At 41.1% G+C, this 18,666-nt stretch overlaps 2 protein-coding genes across 2 annotated transcripts; one reads left to right on the top strand and one right to left on the bottom strand.

The window, feature by feature from the left end:
- The first annotated feature begins 7,363 nt into the window (after nt 1–7,363).
- On the top strand, nt 7,364–12,963 carry LOC115748667 (serine/threonine protein phosphatase 2A 57 kDa regulatory subunit B' beta isoform-like). The gene is made up of 2 exons (XM_030685230.2): nt 7,364–8,966; nt 12,267–12,963. Exons 1-2 carry the CDS (start codon nt 7,800–7,802, stop codon nt 12,588–12,590), a joined length of 1,491 nt encoding a protein of 496 aa, XP_030541090.1. The 5' UTR covers nt 7,364–7,799; the 3' UTR covers nt 12,591–12,963.
- A 1,203-nt stretch (nt 12,964–14,166) lies between these two features.
- LOC115748669 (probable pectate lyase 12) lies at nt 14,167–18,293 on the bottom strand. Its single transcript, XM_030685232.2, has 5 exons — nt 17,968–18,293; nt 16,924–17,384; nt 15,767–16,209; nt 14,993–15,201; nt 14,167–14,386 (listed from the first exon to the last, which is right to left on the bottom strand). Exons 1-5 carry the CDS (start codon nt 18,099–18,101, stop codon nt 14,230–14,232), a joined length of 1,404 nt encoding a protein of 467 aa, XP_030541092.1. The 5' UTR covers nt 18,102–18,293; the 3' UTR covers nt 14,167–14,229.
- Nucleotides 18,294–18,666: the final 373 nt, after the last annotated feature.

Here is an 18,666-nt window from a genome sequence, read left to right as displayed (position 1 = left end):
ATTCCCTAATTGATTCGGTTCACTCGATCTCATAACAAGGCAATTTTCAGTTCTGTTGTACCCCATATCAATCAATCCATAAATCAATCCCAAGCTTCAATTTATCATGAAATTAACTTGCCAAAACCTCAATCTACATGTCTAGTATACTCACGGAAAATTTGAAGTCAAAATGACCCCTTTAAGACCTCTAATCAGCATGATTCCTTCAAGCGCGTAAACGGTCAGAATCTGTCCTCTAGAACTTACCTCAAATCAGTCATGAAAACTCTTCAAATCTCAACTAAACTTGCAACCCTAACTCAGCCAACCTTAGTACAAGATGTCTAGAAGATCCCACAGAAAATTTGAAGCCAATTGGAGTTCTAAGGGAAAGAACGAAGGCTTTACCTCAGCTTAGACAGATTCTGTCCACTTTCGGGTTTAGGTCGGGTTCGGCCAAATGGGACCTCCAAACATTGAACTACCACTTGAAACTTGTAAAGGAGAGGCTTATGGTGATGTAGGTGGTTGGCGCACAGCGAGATGATCACCAGAGAAGCCGCTTAAGATCAACGAAGAGGGCGGTCAGGGCTGATCGGGCGAGCAAGTTCTGCTCGTGAGAAAAAGAAGAGGAAGAAGTGGCAACATGGAGAGGGAGAGAGAGAAAGTGATCAGCTGAAGGAGAGAGAGAGAGAGAGAGAGAGAGAGAGAGAGCTTATCACCAATAATTAGGTTGGTCAAAAATGTGAATAGTAGGTCAAAAGGTCAATAATTGATAATTATCCAAAAATTTACATTTGGCCTTATTTTCATAAATATCTTGAATATCATTGACCTCCATTGATCATCTTCATCTCACATTTTCGGCAGCCATGGAGGAGTGCCAATTGACCAAAATGCCCTTTAAATAACTTAAGGCAAGATTAAGGCTTGAGGGGCAAAATGGTAATTTTACACTTGTCGTCCAAATATTTTGATTTTTTCAAACCAAATTACCATCGATGAGGCGACGTCCAAATTCATATCCAATGTTAGTATTCTTCATTTCCATTTTCCCAATTTGGAGATTCTATTTCCTGATTCATTTTCTTTCGAACGTAGCTTCAATTTATCTCAAACCGACGGGCGACTTCGCAAAGAATATTACGCATATCGACTCAATGATTTTCATCACTCTTAGGCTTACTCAAGTCATGGTCATTTTGGTTGTTACGTAATTACGAAGGTTTATCACTAGTCCCTTAGGTCTCGATCGTCAGAGTTCGATTTAGGAAAATCTCACAAATCATACTTTGGTTAAGTGGAATCACCCACGCCCCAATCGTATAACACTAACAATGGATTCCATAATATCCCTTAGATCAGCCTTTATGAGCCGCGCCGGTACGAATAGGCTCTTAAACATGCATATGGCACTGGAACTAAGGTTGACACGAATTTGGTTTGGCTCCATTTGATGAGAAAATCAAACGGAGCCAAGCTCAACGTGGTGCGAGCGAGACAAAAATAGGGGATGTAGTGTCGGGGGCTGAAAACGGACTCGTTGGTGTAGTCACAATGACGGCTATAGCCTAGCGATGATGAGTCCATCAGCCTATAGCTCCGAGGCGTTTGTCTAAGTGTTGGTGATGCCGATGCTCCTCTCATGGTGTCCCTTGGCAGTCGGCTCTCTTACTTTGTTTTTTCATTTTTTTTTTTAACGCCAAAGCTTCCATCGGACACCTCTCTTGCTCTCAATGTTCTCTCACTCTCTCGGTAACTCTCTATTTTTTTTTAGCGAATGTCACACCCCCTTTTTTGAATCGGCCCTCTCCTCTTCTCTCTCGGCCTTCACAGTTTAAAACCTCCCCTCCCTCCTCCTTCATCTCGCCATCCGTACCCCTCACCATGTCCGATAAACGCCAAAATGTAGATTGAGTGACATAGGGGAATGTGATGTCGCGCATGCGTGAGCGGGGGGAGAAACCAAAAATGTGTGCGTAGGGCTACTTGTGGTCAGTATTGCGGACTCGGATCTGCTGGGTTGGGTCGAATCCGACCCGATAGATCCGGTCTCGCATTTGTAGTCAAATCGGGGTCCAATTCGATTATTTTTTATAAAATTGAGATCAAAATCGGGTTTCCCAACACTTTTTACACATAATGTGGGTGTTTTCATGGATTGATGACTTGAAATTTGATGATAACCCCAAAATCGGATTAGGATCCGAAAATGATTTTTGAGTGATTCGAAGCCCAAATGATCAAAATAATTCAAATTGAGGCTACCATTGGATTTAAAATGATGAAAACTATAGGATGGAGCTGTTTTATTTTCATGGGTATACCCACATAGAATTTAATTTCATGATTTGTGAAACCGATGACTAAATTGAAAGAAAATTATGCAATTAAGCTCTTTTGATCAAAATTGGCAAATTGAGGGGCAGATTGACCCAATTGCACCTCAAGGTTCTAGATACTAATGTCATAGCTTATGAAAAGTAAAAATTGGAAATTAAAAGACTCTAAAAGGAATTTTTATGCTCAATTTGGGTTTATGTTCGTCAAGGAACATAGTGACCCAAGTTGAATTTTTGAATTTTTAAAGTGACCATAGTGAAAAGGGAATTAAAATAAAAATATTGACTAGTTTTGGGTATTTTTGTGACCCCGAGTGGTATTTTTCTGATTTTTGTGTATTTTTATAATTTAATAAATTCGAAAAAAATAATAAAAATTACGAAAACTATTTGTTATTCAAGATTGGTTCTTAAGGCTAGGCCAAGGATTCCAAAGTTGATTTTTCAATTTTTATAATTTTTTAGCTATTTTTTAAAATAATTTTGTTTAAAACAAAATGAAATAAATGTGATCGAAAACCAGGTGTCAACAATCTCCAAGTCATTCCAAACTCCAAACACCCCTTCTCTAAGCCATTAGGGCTTTACTAGGGATGCCATGTACTGATTTCATGCTTTTTATCTGCACGTTTAGATCCTTGATTTGCGCACTTATTTTCACTTATTGTGATTGATAAGTAGATATTCCTATATGCATGAACTCTCGGATTTTAGGACTCTCTTCACCTTAAATCATCTACATGAAAATCAAGTTAGAAAGATCATTCAATTTAGATATCGAAAGGGCGTCAATAACGATATTAGCGTAATTAAATCCCCATTCCGGTTTCTCCGGTTCCGTATGAGTCATGCGACTTCTCATACCGCCCGACGAGATTTCCAATCTACCTTTCCTAAAGATTGGTGGCGACTCCGAAGCATGTACACTTATGCACATGCCACCCGACCACACACTAAAATGTCGAAACCGTATGCAAATCCCGCCATTGTGCGAGGTGAGAACTTGAGAAAGTCCAAGCCGATCTATAGATCACCACGAATTTATAGAAATTGGCAATCACCCCTAAACCCCCATCGCTCTCGAGATGAGGGTCGCGACAATAACACATGCATGTAGCATCATACTCGGATAAAATGCTTCAAATTTTAACTTTTTTATACTTTCAAAAAAAAATCTACTTTTCATCCCTGTACTTTCACGGGTTTTCTAATCAAATCTTTGGACTTTTAATTTGCCTAATCAAATCATTCAAATTCTCTAATTAAGTCCTACCGACATCAAATCCGACCAAATGCAGTTAATGCATGCAGCTAACATAGTCTTTGGCTTGTGACGTGAATTCTGTTTTTCGAACATGAATGTCCACATGGACTAAAATTTTCCACGGTGACATCCTTGTAGGGCTCCATGTCATACTCTGACTTTACTCACTTTGGCTAATTTTTTCTGTGGTAACATCCATGTAGGCTCTCAATTATTTAAATTTAATCCACATCATACTTCAATATCGTCTTTGATGGCCATATCAGTTAGATTTGGTCGAATTTGGTGTTAGAAAGACTTCATTAGCAAATTTGTGAAAATTGAATGACTTGATTAGAAAAAGTAAAAGTAAAGTGACATGATTAGAAAAAGAAAATTAAAAGTAAAGGGAAAAGTATACTTTTTTAGATATTTTATAATTTGTTCATTGAAGGGGTCATATGTCAATTTATTCCCAATTATGTAGCACATAATAGGAACAAAATTTAGTTATTAAATATCATATTTTTTATAAACTCGTGTAGTTTATATGGTCGTATTCAAAATTTTCCCATTTGCAATGCAATTGATGAATAATATGACACCATCGTATAAAAAACAAAGATTTATACTCGTTCATCTTCTGTACCACATCAATTTCCTTTCCGTATAAGCCTAATTATTAACAGAGAATCCAACAACTTCTCAAATAATTTTCAGTTCGTTGTAACTGGAGAGCATCTTGCGCGGAAATCATACAACGACACAACATCCCGTTCCCCAAACATTTTGAATGTCTTAATAGACTCATCAAAGTACTATTAAAACAGATTATTACAAAATCTATAAAGATGAGTACTCTGCATGACCACACAAGATCGGATGTGGGATATGGGGAGCCACAAGCTATCTCACTTCAACCATCGATGTCCTACCGTGTTAGCGATGCCATCCGATGACATTCCAGATATCGAACATCTAATCCGATGCAATCCTGCCCCCTCCTTTATCTTAGAAGCTCGTCTGAAATCGCACGTTTTTCGAATTTATTTAGCTTAGCGATCACTTCACAACCTCGTCAATCTAGTTCGGGCAGAATCTGTCCACAGACAACACATCTATCGAAAGGGGTCATGTTTCGATATTATGTGTGATAACCCAACACAGTTAACGTGAGTAAAATCTCAAAAGGAGTATTATAAGTGATCATAGAACACGGCGATCATTTAGAGATAAATCTAGTTATGCATAATTGCATATGACCACAAAATCTCACTCATCCGGCCTAGAAATTAGGACGAGGCACAGTGGCGGACCTAGAGTGGGGCTGGTGTTGACCCTGCCCCCTCGTCCTAATGCTGCTTATATTTGTTATGGCATATACTGTAAAATATTTTCTTGCCCTCAACTCAAAATTCTTGATCCGCCACTAACGGTGGCATCCCACTGGCCAATTCTGCCTTTTTACGAGGAGCGGGCGAACCCCGCACCTATAATACTAGTACCCTCCCAATTTCTTTACCAACAAGTCGCATGCCTATTGGCTCCATCGGCCACTTGAACCACACATATTTTGAAACTTAAAATTTAAAACTCACCAATTTCTCATATCACTTTGACTCCACTTGAAACTTTAGATATACAAAAATTGCCCCATAATTTTTGAAAATTCAAATAATACTTCACCCTAAAAAACGTTTGCTTTCAATGCGTATAAGAAAACTTCATAACATCCATCCATGTCTTCCTCTCACTATCCATCTTCTTTTTCACTATGTTTTTTTTATAAAAAAAAAACCCTTTCCTTTATAATTTCCTCTCCGCCATTTCTCAGATAATTAAATAAGGGCTCAAGCTATTGCTACTCTCACAGAGCTTTAAACACACTCTAAAATTTAAGTGGTCCAAAGTACTCCCATAGGTCGATCAATCTAATGATTTTTGTCAGTCTGTCCTAAACTGTTATCTTCTTTTGTTCTATTCAATCCGACGAAGTTTACATGTTCGCTCTTCATTATGAGAATCATCTAAAATTCGAGTATTTCAATTATCAGAATTTGTTTAAAAGGACATTTATAAGGTACATTTATTTTTAGCGTCTCTTTAAAGTTCAAACTCTAATTAACTCCTCGTAATGTGCAATTCTTCGGTTTAACTTCTTTAGGGAAATTCTTTGGTTAAAGTTGTCAACTTTTTATCATGCAAAAATTATCAAAAAAGTTCTAAACCTATTGCAATTGTGTCAATTCAGTCCAAAACTTTTTTTTATATCGGTTCAGTCCTAAACTTTTTGCATTTGTGTCAATTCGATCTTTCCGATCAACTTTGGATGGCGGGCACCGATGTGAATAAATTTTAATAATATTTTTTTGAATTTTTTTCCCCATTTTCTTTTCTCTCTTTTTCTTTTTGTTTCTTCTCCTTTTTTCTCCTTCCTCCGGCTAGAGACCAAAGCCGGCAAGGGTGAGGTCAGCCTCACCACCTTCGTTAGGCGAGCTCGCCATGGTTGGGTGAGAGCGGCCGCCATGGCTGTCCGAGCGACCTCCCCCAAATCTGGCGAGGCCAGATCTCGGCGTGGCTGGCGAACCCACCAACGGCGGCCTTGCCATATCCACCAGATCTGGGACGTGTTGGTTCTTTTGTGGTCTTTGGTTCTTTGTAAATTAGGGCGGTGCATTGGAGCAATCGTTTCTGAGCGTCGGGACCTTCGCAAAGGCGAGGTTTGCTGCCGCAAAGATTTTCAGAATAATCGACCACAAGCTTTGATCTTTTTCCTCTTCTAGGTTTTACTCGGATTGCCATTCAAGTTTTGATTTTTCCCAGAGAGTGCTTTGGGTGATAAGAATTGCTCGCATGGTAGTCGGAGTCTAAAATCTGCCTGCCGCGGCAGAGTCCGCGATGGACCAGCAGCCTTGGCTTTGGCGAAGGAAGTCGTCGGAGAAGAGCCCTGGAGAAACAGAGAGCTCGGGCTCGTTGTCCTCTCATTCTAGACGATTTTCCGATGAACAAATTTGTAAAATGTTAACCGAATCAATTGGTTCTTGCCTTTGCAGGTTATTAAATTTCTAGTTTTTGGTCCAAAATGATGTCATATTGTTGTCCATTTTCACCGAATACAAAAAATAACTAAAAATAAACACTTATTAAAAAATTGAAAAAAATATTAAAATATTATTAAAATTTATCCACGTTAGTCTTGGCGTCCATAATTAGGGTCGGTCGACGTCCACGTCGGCGCCGGCCAGTCAAAGTTGGCAGGAAGAACTGAATTAACATAAATATAAAAGATTTAAGAGTAATAAAAAAAATGTATAATTAAATTAGCACAATTATAATAGGCTTAAAAAAAATTGATAATTTTTTTCCTTTACTATCATAATTTATATCTAAAATATATCAATAAAAAAATCACCAACAACGATCCATACTCTTATCCTTTATAGAAATCAATCGGATCACACAAAAGTAGAAGAGAGGAAATTAACTTTGTATAGAAATGAACCGAATAACATAAGGTGGTGGAACAAAGCATTATCGTTTCGACGGACAAATTTCGTGTTTTTTATGGTGATGCGCCACTTTTTCATTTCCGTTCTATAACAAATTTCATTCTTTTCATTCGTGATTTTAAATAATTAATTTATGTTCGCTCAACTTATTAAGTTAGAAAGTAATATAATTATTTAGGGCGTGAAAATAGCGCGAGCCAATAAACAACTGCAAAACGGATAAAGAAAGTTATTCCTCATTAAGTCACATTCTCGCGAATAACTAACTACGAAAATATTTCTCACAACTCCCTCTTCACTTTTAATTCATCTCGTCACTTTCGTTCGCCTCCTGTGTCTATCCCCTTCCCTTCCCCTCCTTTCTCTCTCTCCCTCTCCCTCTCTCTCCCTCCATCATCCATCCATCCATCCATCAATGGCCGCAACCTTTTGATCTCCGGTCAACTCGGCGATCGGGACTCAGATGACTCGCCATTCCAATCATTCGCCGTTCGCAATTCCTTCCGAATCTCTTCGGCGTCGCCCCTCCGTCCTCTTGCAATCCACGAGGCGTTCCGATTGGGGGAGGAGACATGCGGATACGTCCCGTGCTGTAGGGCTTTCCATCCGTCGCGAATGCTGATCTGTCGCGTCTTCGCATTGGGAAGTTGAATCACCGGCTCAATTGTCGCCGATTTGAGGTCTCCGCGGTTGGCGAGTGCTTAGGGTTTGCGACTTGGGGAGATGCTAAAGAAGATCATCAAGGGAGGGAATAGGAAGCCCTCGAAATCGGACCCCAACGATGCCGGTTTGTACGGTTATAACCAGGCGGCTAATCGTAATTCCGTCTCGGCGTCCAACGTGGTAGTGAACCATGCGTCCAGGGCCTCGCCGCTGGCGAGTTCGCAGCCCGGTGGGCCTGCGGCCGTGATCCCGGTTGTCCCACCGTCCGGCACGGTGGAAGCGCTGCCGTCGTTCCGCGACGTGCCAGTCTCTGAGCGCCAAAACCTGTTTTTGAGGAAATTGCAGGTATGTTGCTTCCAGTTGGATTTTTCGGATACGTTGAAGTCGGTCCGAGAGAAGGAAATCAAGAGACAAACGTTAGTGGAGCTCGTCGATTACATACAGTCCGGTTCGGGTAAAATCACTGAGCATTGCCAAGAGGAAATGATAAAGATGATCTCGGTGAACGTTTTCCGGTGCTTGCCACCGGCTTCACATGAGAACACAGGTCAGGAAAATGCGGACCCGGAAGAGGAGGAGCCCTATCTGGAGCCATCGTGGCCTCATTTACAGCTTGTTTACGAACTGCTATTGAGGTATGTGGTCTCGTCTGATACTGATACGAAGGTTGCCAAGCGCTACATCGATCATTCCTTCGTGTTGAAGCTGCTGGATTTGTTTGATTCGGAGGATCCTCGAGAGCGTGAGTATTTGAAGACGATCCTCCACCGGATTTATGGGAAATTCATGGTGCACCGCCCATTTATTAGGAAGGCGATCAACAATATCTTTTATAGGTTCATTTATGAGACAGAGAGGCACAGTGGGATTGGTGAGCTTCTGGAGATTCTTGGTAGTATAATTAATGGGTTTGCTTTGCCAATGAAGGAGGAGCATAAGTTGTTTCTTGTTAGGGCTCTCATACCCTTGCATAAGCCAAAACAAATTTCGGTTTATCATCAGCAGTTGGCGTATTGCATTACTCAGTTTGTGGAAAAAGATTATAAGCTGGCAGATACAGTTATAAGAGGTTTGCTGAAGTACTGGCCCTTGACCAACTGCCAAAAGGAATTTCTCTTCCTTGGAGAATTGGAAGAAGTGCTGGAAGGAACACAACCCGCCGAATTCCAACGGTGTATGGTTCCTCTGTTTAGGCAGATTGCTCGGTGCCTCAATAGCAGTTTTCAGGTGAGATGTGTTTATTTTTAGATTAGTCAGGTGAGATGTTGACTTTGTTGATTTTGTTGTCAGCATCTCCATGTCCAATAAATGCATAATTTGTCAGTGTGCTGGTGATCAGTGGCTTTATGTGCATACGTTGGTGTGATTATCACTATACTGGAGTTATTAGTTCAGAGGTGTCCTTGACTAACTATTTGCTAGGTAGAGAAGCAAACATAAAGTTTTAAGTGTTTGATGACTCCTATGTGTTGCTTGATTGTTGGTCAATGTTTACAGGCATTACATTCGTTTACTTATAATAAAGAAGAAATGGTCTATACCTTTCACCAGCATATTTGACAGTTCTCTTGTGTATTAATGCTCAACATTCATTTCCTTACTACATTGTTTTTTTTTTTTTTTTTAATTATTATTATGATGTGCTAATTGGCTTTGAGCATGTTCTGTTTTATGCATTTTGATTGAGAAAGTTGTTCGGACATATAGGAAATGCAACGCTCATTATCAGCTAGAAGAGCACGTATGATCGTTACCCCTCAAAATGGGGGAAAGATGAATACTTCTCTATTAACATAATTATCAAAAACATTATAAGGACAACTGAGCCAACGGACATTGGATCTGGTCTAATGTTGTCACTTGAGATACTATCTGTTCTTTTGCGAGGCCTAAGCATGTACTTGATGGTGTAAACTCAAATCTGCTAGAGTAAGATCGGAGAGATTCAATTTGATACCCTAAAGTTTAAAAACTTCAGTTTGCATGTACTTCAAATGATATAGTCATATATACGTACAAAAGTAGAGAAAAAATCATTGATGGGGCATAACATGACCAATAGATTACATCCAGTAGTTCATTTTGGCTAAACATTTTGAATTAGTTCATTAGAATTAATGACTTTCTATTGATAAACAAATGTGCGTTCCTAGTATGAACACGACATCTTGTATTTAACGATATCAAAGTGAATGATATGCAATAATTGAGTGTTGTAGGTTGATTTTACTTCAATGAAAAAAAATTCCGTTGCAAACACTGTTTAAATTTGATTCTACCCCCACAATTTTCTATGATTGCATAAAAAATTGTTTGCAATCATTGTACTTTGGAGAATTCAAAGGTTTATAAGTAACTAGTTGGATGAGTAGTGTGATTTGAATTTTGTTATAGATGATAGGGACAAGTTCTGTTATATTGACTCTCAGAAGGAGACCTTTACTACATTGTGGCCTGAGGTCGCGGGTTCAAGTCATGGCAATAGAATCTCTGGAAATTAGGGGTAAGGCTGCGTATGTCAAATCCTCCCGACCTTTAGAATGCGAGGAGCCCTGTGCATTGCGAAGCCCTGTGCATTGCGAAGCCCCTTCTCTTATTCACGCCTGAAAGGAAATTAGGTGAAGAAGTGCTGACTTTTTATGAATTGAATAATTTCCTTTTCTCTTCGGCGTTCTAGGTCTTTTGAGCTGCATAAACACACAGATTATGAGAAAGATGCATGCTCTTCTATTTCCTCGAGCTTTTTACCACATTATTTTGATGTAAAAAATTAGGAGCATTTATTGGACCAGGTTTTTCAATTAGATAGATATTAATTTGTCTTATCAATATGTATAATCAGTGACAGGAAGGTGTAATTTATGTAATCTACATATTTATAGTGGGTAGAACTGTCGATTCTTGATTAGATTATGATAGTGATACCAGGCTTTCCGCTATAGGAATCTGTAGGTGACTAAATACCAAATCCCGCATGAATATGTCAATTTACCTCCAAATTTATGATTTACCTGACATCTTATTCACCACAGGATACATCTTTATTATATGTCATGATGCACACGGTATGTTAGCTGTTTCAGAACAACATAAAAGCAAATTAGCAACTTATCTTTCGATAGAAGGTAAAGTGTCATGTAAACTTTATCTTTAAATTTGAAGGTGTTATTTGTTTGAAAAAACCATAAATAAATTTAGTAACGCCGTGTGTAGGAATTAAAGCATCTACAAGAGGTTAAGCTTATTGTGTCGTCTCTCTTGAACTAACCCTATGTCACATAAACTGTTGTATACTGTGTTATATTGTATTTCAATTATACTTATAGGTATTAATGTCAGTCTTTCTTTCCCCGACTTAGCTGAATCTTACAACTTCCGTTCGATTAACGATTTGTGACTTTTAAATTTAATGTTTCAATGGACAATTTGTATCAGGATTAAAAATCTAAGCATGGATTTATTAAGCCTTCTCATCCCTGAAGCAGATAGTTCTACTTGCTATACTTGTACACAGAGTGATCCTTCTGGGATGATTAAATATTAGGATAGTACGAAAAAGAAGGCAAACCTGAAGAGATGTACCTGAGCTGGGATGGGTTTTTATACATCATGTTACTCAGGAAATAGCAAAATGTCTAAAGCAAAGAAACAAAAGTAAAAAGTAGATATGGCTTTGGGTAAATCTGAAAAGTACATGCAGAGGGCCAAACAGTTAGGCCCCTTGTCTCTGAATAATTGCTTACATAAGTGCTCATTGAGGGAAACAATCTGACTGGGAGGTGTCGGGCTGCAGCCACCTCTGCTTTCTCTGTGTAAAGCCTCCTGCTTTGCAGTTTGGCCTTATTTGTTTTCCCTCTGTCATCTTTGGATCAAGGGAAAGCTGGTAACGTTCTGGTGTTGCTTGACTCATCATATATCTTTGCTTCTAACCGATCTTGTGTTCATAAAATGCTCTTTATTGCCATGAATTTGTTTGATTTTCTTCTATGGGATGATATCATGCTTTGAAGAAGTATCTTTTGTACTGGATCATCTATATTGGGGACTATAGTCTTGCTCGTGCTTTAACCTTGAATTTTGATCTTGAATGATTGTGACATGACCTTTTTTTTTCAAACATAATTCATAGGCATTGCCAATTCACTACTGTGCTTTCTTGCAAAGCACTAAATGCTGGAGTTATTGCTTGCAAACTGTTTTGTTGCTACTTGGCACATTATGGCCAAGTTGAAATATCCAAACAGTCATCCAAACCAGGTGTAATTCAGTGCCTGGTTTCTAATTACCCATTTGCTGATGTCAATAACGCATGGTCGAATGTGACCGTTATCTTCACTCTGTCCAGAAGAAAAGGAAAACCTCTTTTTTCCAAAGGCCTTGTGTGATTTCAATTACGGAGGACTCAAAAAGAACCCCCATTTGCCATAGAAAGAAGTTGCTGATGAAACATTACCCAAATTATGGAGTTGCTCTTCCTTTTTTAGCATTTCGTCAAATAAATCAGCTAAGGAAGAACTTGCCATGCAGGTTGCAGAGCGAGCCCTCTTTTTATGGAACAACGAGCATATAGTGAGCTTAATCGCCCAGAATCGGAATGTGATATTACCCATAATATTTGAGGCACTGGAAAGGAACATCCAAAGTCATTGGCATCAAGCAGTCCATGGTCTTACTGTGAATGTCCGGAAAATGTTCTTGGAAATGGACGTCGAGTTGTTTGAGGAGTGTCAAAGGCAGTATGCAGAGAAAGAGGCGAAGGCCAGAGAAGTAGAAGAGCAGCGGGAATTGACATGGAGGAGGTTGGCGGATGTTGCATCGCAGAGAGGGGATGAGGATATGGTTACGGTTTGAGCCAAATCACTAAGGTGGGAGTGATGACTCTACTAAAATATGAAGACAGGACAGCTGATGTCGGATCTGTTCCTCTTCATTTTGGGGGCTATTCTTTTTCGTCTGTTCTTCCCTTTTGATTTTTTTTTCCCCTTTCTCCTTTTTTGTTTATTGAAAATATCCAGTTATAGTAGGCAAGCCCGATAAATCTAATCATATTAAATATACTGCAGATTAAGAATGATCTGTGAAGTGTCATTTGTAGCTCTTTTTGCATATGTTGTAATTTTTCCGGCCATTCAAGTGAGAACGACTAAGTTCTTGGTTTGGGGATACAATTCTCTTCTCTTCAGATTAATTAATTTTCCCTCTTGTGGTGGGTTGTTCTCGTCCACAGATGCTTCTTCGTGCGTTTTATCCTCTTCGGATTCAGAGTTTCCTGGAAGCTCAAGATTCACTGTCGTGAGCTCTTGTAGCCCTCTTTCCTCTCCCTCTCCCTCAGCCTCAGGGTGATTCGAGCCTATTTCTTTATCGCTTTGACAGGTTGGGGACCAACGCATTACTGTAGAGCATCTAGTCCTCGGTTGTGGCTTCGATATACCCATGAGGCAAACTCTCTTCCTGCGCCAAAGGGGTGCAGATCTGTATGGGATTGTCCCGCCTCGCGAAGGGAGATTAGTCTGTTTCCAATTGAGGACGGGACACCCCCAATGACATTCCCTAAAGGGAAAATTAAAACAGGTGAGGCAGATGCGGACGCAGATCTGCATTTTTTGTCTTTACAAGAGCAGCAGTCATTCGTTTCCTTGGCGGCACAAAGATAGACCACCAACCAATTTCATTGGCAAAACCCGCTCGGGGTTCTAAATCATTAAGCGACACTGTCCACCTGCTGAAATAATAATTTAAACTGTGTCCCAGATTCCTTACGGGAAAAATGGCCCACATGATTTTTGAACTTTGAATTTGCAACGTAGGATCTGAATTTTTAATTGTTCAGTATAGTTTCTAAATTTTAGCCCAATGTTCAATATTATCACTAAACTTTTTATATATTCAATGTAACCTCTCAGCTTTTGATACATATTCGAAATAGCCATGGGCTATTTGAAAATATTCAATGTTATCCTCGAATTTAAATTAATGGAAAAATAATATCAAATATTTTCATACGGTCTAGCTATTAGTTTAAACATTTACCAAAAGCTCAAATAGCACATTGAATAAATTAAATATTCAAGAATGACATTGCGGATTGAGTTAAAGTATAAAAATTAGTTGTATCATTATCCTTTCTTAATATGATTGTTGGTGATACTCAATTGAATGTCCCTTGCACTGTGTCGTATATGCCGTTAATCTTTTCTTTCCTTGTTATTGGGCATGATATGCATAAGATGAATGGAGATCTTCATTTCTTTCCCTTGGAGACATGCGTAATGGGCGGATCAGAAACATCTTCCAGAATGATACCAAAGCGCAGAGAGAGAGAGAGAGAGAGAGAGAGAGAGAATTTGGCAATTTACATCTGCAATCTCAGACGTCTTTTGTTCTGATAGCAGAGAAGTCGCAACCGGCGACGAAGCAATCGACATAATTGGGTAAAAAGAAAGACAGTCCATGATGAATTAGTTGGGGTTGTTCTCTGTTTTCTTGGGGGCTACAACAAGCCTGATGCGAAAACATCGGCATACAAAAGCGAGAGGCAAGACAATGCCGCGATAAAGACGATGAAAGGGGATGTCGAGGAGGGCCGGTCGGCTGCTTCGCTTCCTTGAAACTTGGCCCTCGTGTTCCACTCCCCCAGGTTGTTGTCCCTGCTCACCCCAACCAAACAATTCACATTAGGCTTTCGCTTCTCACCAAAAGCATCTGCTCTTTAACCCAGATGCTCTTCTTCGTTAACAAGTGATTATTTGTAAAGAGAAGGATAGAGGTGAAATTGAGTTTATCGGACCAAAAAAAAGTCCAATAAAATTCGAAAACTTATCCCCGGACATACGTGGTGGACCCATGTTCATCCAAACTTTCAGTCTGGAGTGAGAACAAAATCGTACCCAACAGATGCATATGCTTACATTGATATTTGTTCACTTAACATCATTTTCTTGGTCGTGTTTACTTTTTAGTGATTTAATTGAGGGCCCAAAAGCACTCGAACCCACTGTAGAGAAAGAGAAAAGGCGAAAGAAGAGAGGGGAAAGGCAAAGAAGCAAAGTTATGGGCGCACGCAAGGAAGAATTGGGGCAAAATGTGGGTGACACAAGTTCCGCAAGTGAAGGACCAAGATTTGAAATTGAATGATTGCAATACATAAAAAAGACAATTAAAAATATTTGCTCAACGACCCATACGTGAAATAAACCGAAACAAAAAGAGAGTGAATTTGGAGAATGGAATGAGGGGGTAGAGAGAGAGAGTACCTGCCGCCGACACCGAGAACACCGGCGTGCCAAGTGATGAGATCGATGTACGCCGCCGATTTGGGCTCGACGCTGTACGCCTTCTCATACTTGACCTCCAAGCCCTCGCCCGACGCCACGAAGAAGGCGCCGTTCACCAATATATCCCCCTCCGACCTCCAATTCCAGTCCCTCCACTTCGAATGGTCCGTGTCCACGCGCTTCGTCACCTAGGGACGAAATGGTGAAACACCCTCTTCAAAAAAAATATATATTCGCATCTAACTCAATCCAATGAGGCTAGCTTAGCGGTCGAATGCTATAAGAGCGACAAGGGCCTATGCCGAGAAATTCATTTTAAATCGGGTTATCCCCGTGATTTTGAACTCTTAACATGTTGCATAGGGCATGTACTATTACAAAACTTACATTAGCGATCATCAAATCGATTGTTTTTCTAATCTCTTAAGCTTGAGAATCCATACAGAAATGATGAAAAGCAATTTGCATGGAAAAAATAAAATCCTATTAACTGTCAAACATTCCATATTTAGTCAATCGTGCTACGAGCTCGCCGCTAACTTAGGGTTTTGAAAGCTTCTCCTTTTTCTGCCCCCCGTTATCATGGGGCCACACTTTTCCGACCCCATGTGAAAAGTAAAACCCACCTTGACGACAAGAAAAAAAAAGAGCTTGATTTACGGCTTTACGGCGAATAATATATGGATATATACATTTATCTTTTTAAGAAATTGCAAAGCTAAAAAAGATGATACTAAAAGGAAGGTTCTTTACCTCCTTGGCATTAGTGTTAGAGGGGGCTATGTAACGGTTGCCCTGGCTGTTGATGGTGGGGCTGCCGCTGCCGCCGATGGCGTACATCTCCCACTGCGTGAAGTCGTTGTTCACGACGTGGATGTAGCCGCGGCGGCACCGGGGCATCCGCTGCACCAGGTTCTCGCCAAAGTGGTTGAAGGCAATGGTGACCTGCATGCCGGAGTCGGGCAGGTACTCGTCGCTGTGCCCGAGCAGCATCACCTCGTTGTGGTGGGAGAAGTAGTTGTTGGAGATGGTGATCCCAGTGGAACCCATCACCGCGTCGATGAGGCCGTCCTTGCAGTGCGACAGCGAGCAGTGGTCGATCCATATGTCCTTCGCCCCGAATATCGATATCCCATCTCCATCCGACATCGTCCGCCAACCCCAGTGGGTCGGGCTTGACCGCACGTTCGTTTCCCCTGCCAAAGTTCCAAAACGAAAGCGCCCGTTAACAGGATCCTTTCGCCCGACTTCAACGTTACAATGCCAGTATCTACCACAATCACATTACTCTTTTCAGAGCACCATTTCAGCGTTCTGTCTTAGGATGCCTCGTGTGGGCCCCAGCTCTAGTTGATCCTACAATGGCCCAGTTCCTAGACGATCTAACAAATTTCAAAAAGCATCATAACACTGTGCAATAACAGAGACCAAACCAAGACAATTCATGTCACCAATTTCTATTTTGTCCTTTCCCACGATTTACAAAATTACAAATATGGTCTCAAATCGAAAAAAACAGAAAATTACAAGTATAGCCATCAGCATTTGATGCGACAGCGTAGGCCCCATTAGCAGCCACTTGAGTACACCCGCGTGTCCAAAAGGTCAACAGTAGACAACCTCAGTCCATTTTCCAACCTGGCACATTTGCCTGTTCTTGGACTTTGCCCCAATAACAGGGCAAAGGCCTTCATTACTAGCATGGAAATGGTATTTCTACAGGTCCAACCTTTTTACTGTTGGGATGTTCTGTCGTATGCTCACTTTTATTTTTTTAATCATCTCGAGTATCCAAACTTTTCGACCCGCTTAACACAAACCTAGGTCGCCCTAAGCTTGTCATTAACAAGAAAGTTGAAATTGAATGACCCAAGAAGCGCGTCAAACAATTCATCCATTGGTTCATTTACCTGATGGATGACAATCATGGATGTGGATGTTGTGTATGATGACGTTGCTGATGTACTGCAGCGTGATGCACCCGCCTCCCACGATGTGGACGTTCGCGCCGCGGCCGTCTACCGTCTTGTAGCTGTTGAATATGAGCTCCTGCGACAGCCTTATTAGCATGTTGGCCGGGAAGACGATCCACAGCGGCTCCTCCTGGATCACCGCGTACCGCAGCGTGCCCGGCTTCGGTTCCACGGCGTCGTCGTCCGACGAGTCGGTGACGATGTATATCTCGCCGTTCTTGCCGCCAAGGGCGTACTGGCCGAACCCGATCGCGCAGTCGGCCAGCCGCTGCCGGTTGTTGGCCCAGTCCGGGTCGCACTTCCAGCAGTCGTCGACCGGGTTGCCGGTCAGGCACGAGGCGTCCTCGCTCTCGGTCGTTTCCAGCATTTGCCTTCTAGCCATGGAAGCATTCACTCTCCTGTGGGTTTTCATACAAAAAGAAGACAATGTAGCTATTGTTGTCTGATCAAAGTGATTTTACTTCATCTTACTAAAACAAACACAAGAAAATTATTTGATGGCGGGTGTAAAATGTAGAGCGGAAATCAAGAAAGATAACAACACTACAGGAGCTTAAAAGACGAGTATTTGACGAATGGGAACATGAAATGCAGCAAAAGGTTTGATTTTTCTTCATGGAAAATGAAACAGAGCAAAGCAATCAAACTTGCATTTCTTGAGGAGGTGTGTTTCTCAGGCCAGTGCAAGTTGGTCTTCGCTTTGTGGAGACCCAAATAAGGAACAAGAAGTTCAGCAGATTCCCAGAGATGAAAGGGACGCATCCTCTCCTCTCAGAATCATGACTTAAAACCCTAAATGAGACCCTCATCCCAAAGAAAAGGGGAAAATAAAAACCCAAAGAGGAATGCAAGACCAATGCAGCTCAAACCCCGGCATGTGAGGGCGAAACAGAACCAAGATTTGAACCTGTCTTTCCCATGACTAAACTCAGACACAGGCCCCCCGAAGAAAAGAGGCCAAAAACAGAGCTCGAAAGGCACCTGTGCACATCGTGGACGACGGATTCGGGATCTGGGTGCTGACCAGGGAGCGTGAGGTTGAGCATTGCCATTTTAGCGGGAGATATGGAGCTGAGAAGCCATGTGAGCACAATGTAGCTCGTGGGAAGCAACATTATGCGCGACCTAAGGAGGAGGAGGAAGAGGAGGAGGAGAACAGAGGAGGGTAGTTCGCTCCAGTGGGGACGTGTCTTTTGCTTTACTCTTTTGGAGTTATTAGGGTTCTACTGTTGAGTTAAACACGCGCATTTTCGTAAAGACGAGCGCGATTAGTGTTAAACCAAGACCCAAGAGAGTGGTATGCCCGGGGTGCGTTGAAGGAAGTGAGAAGAGACCTTTTCTCTCTCCTCTCTCTCTCTCTCTCTCTCTCTTGCTGTGCTCTGTGTCGAATCAATGAAGTGAATCTTGAAAGAATTTGATGTATGATTATAAATGGAGACGAAGTTGATGTATGATTATGAATGTAGACCAATGGCTATGGATAATGGACCCCACAAGCCACAGTAGAGAGAGAGAGAGACAGTGGCATCGAGCCTTCAAAAGCAACGGAGAATCTGGGTAATCTCGAGGGAAGTGGTCTCTTTTCTAGCGGCCGTTGGGAGTGGTCAGTTCCTGCGAATGGAGGTTGGGGAGCCAATCCCGTAAATTACACAGATGCCACTGTTGATTTTTCCTTTGCAA

This window comes from Rhodamnia argentea, chromosome 7 (genome assembly GCF_020921035.1).
Source record: "Rhodamnia argentea isolate NSW1041297 chromosome 7, ASM2092103v1, whole genome shotgun sequence".
In the NCBI taxonomy this organism is placed as follows: Eukaryota; Viridiplantae; Streptophyta; class Magnoliopsida; order Myrtales; family Myrtaceae; genus Rhodamnia; species Rhodamnia argentea.
This window is presented reverse-complemented; position numbering and strand designations above follow the sequence as displayed.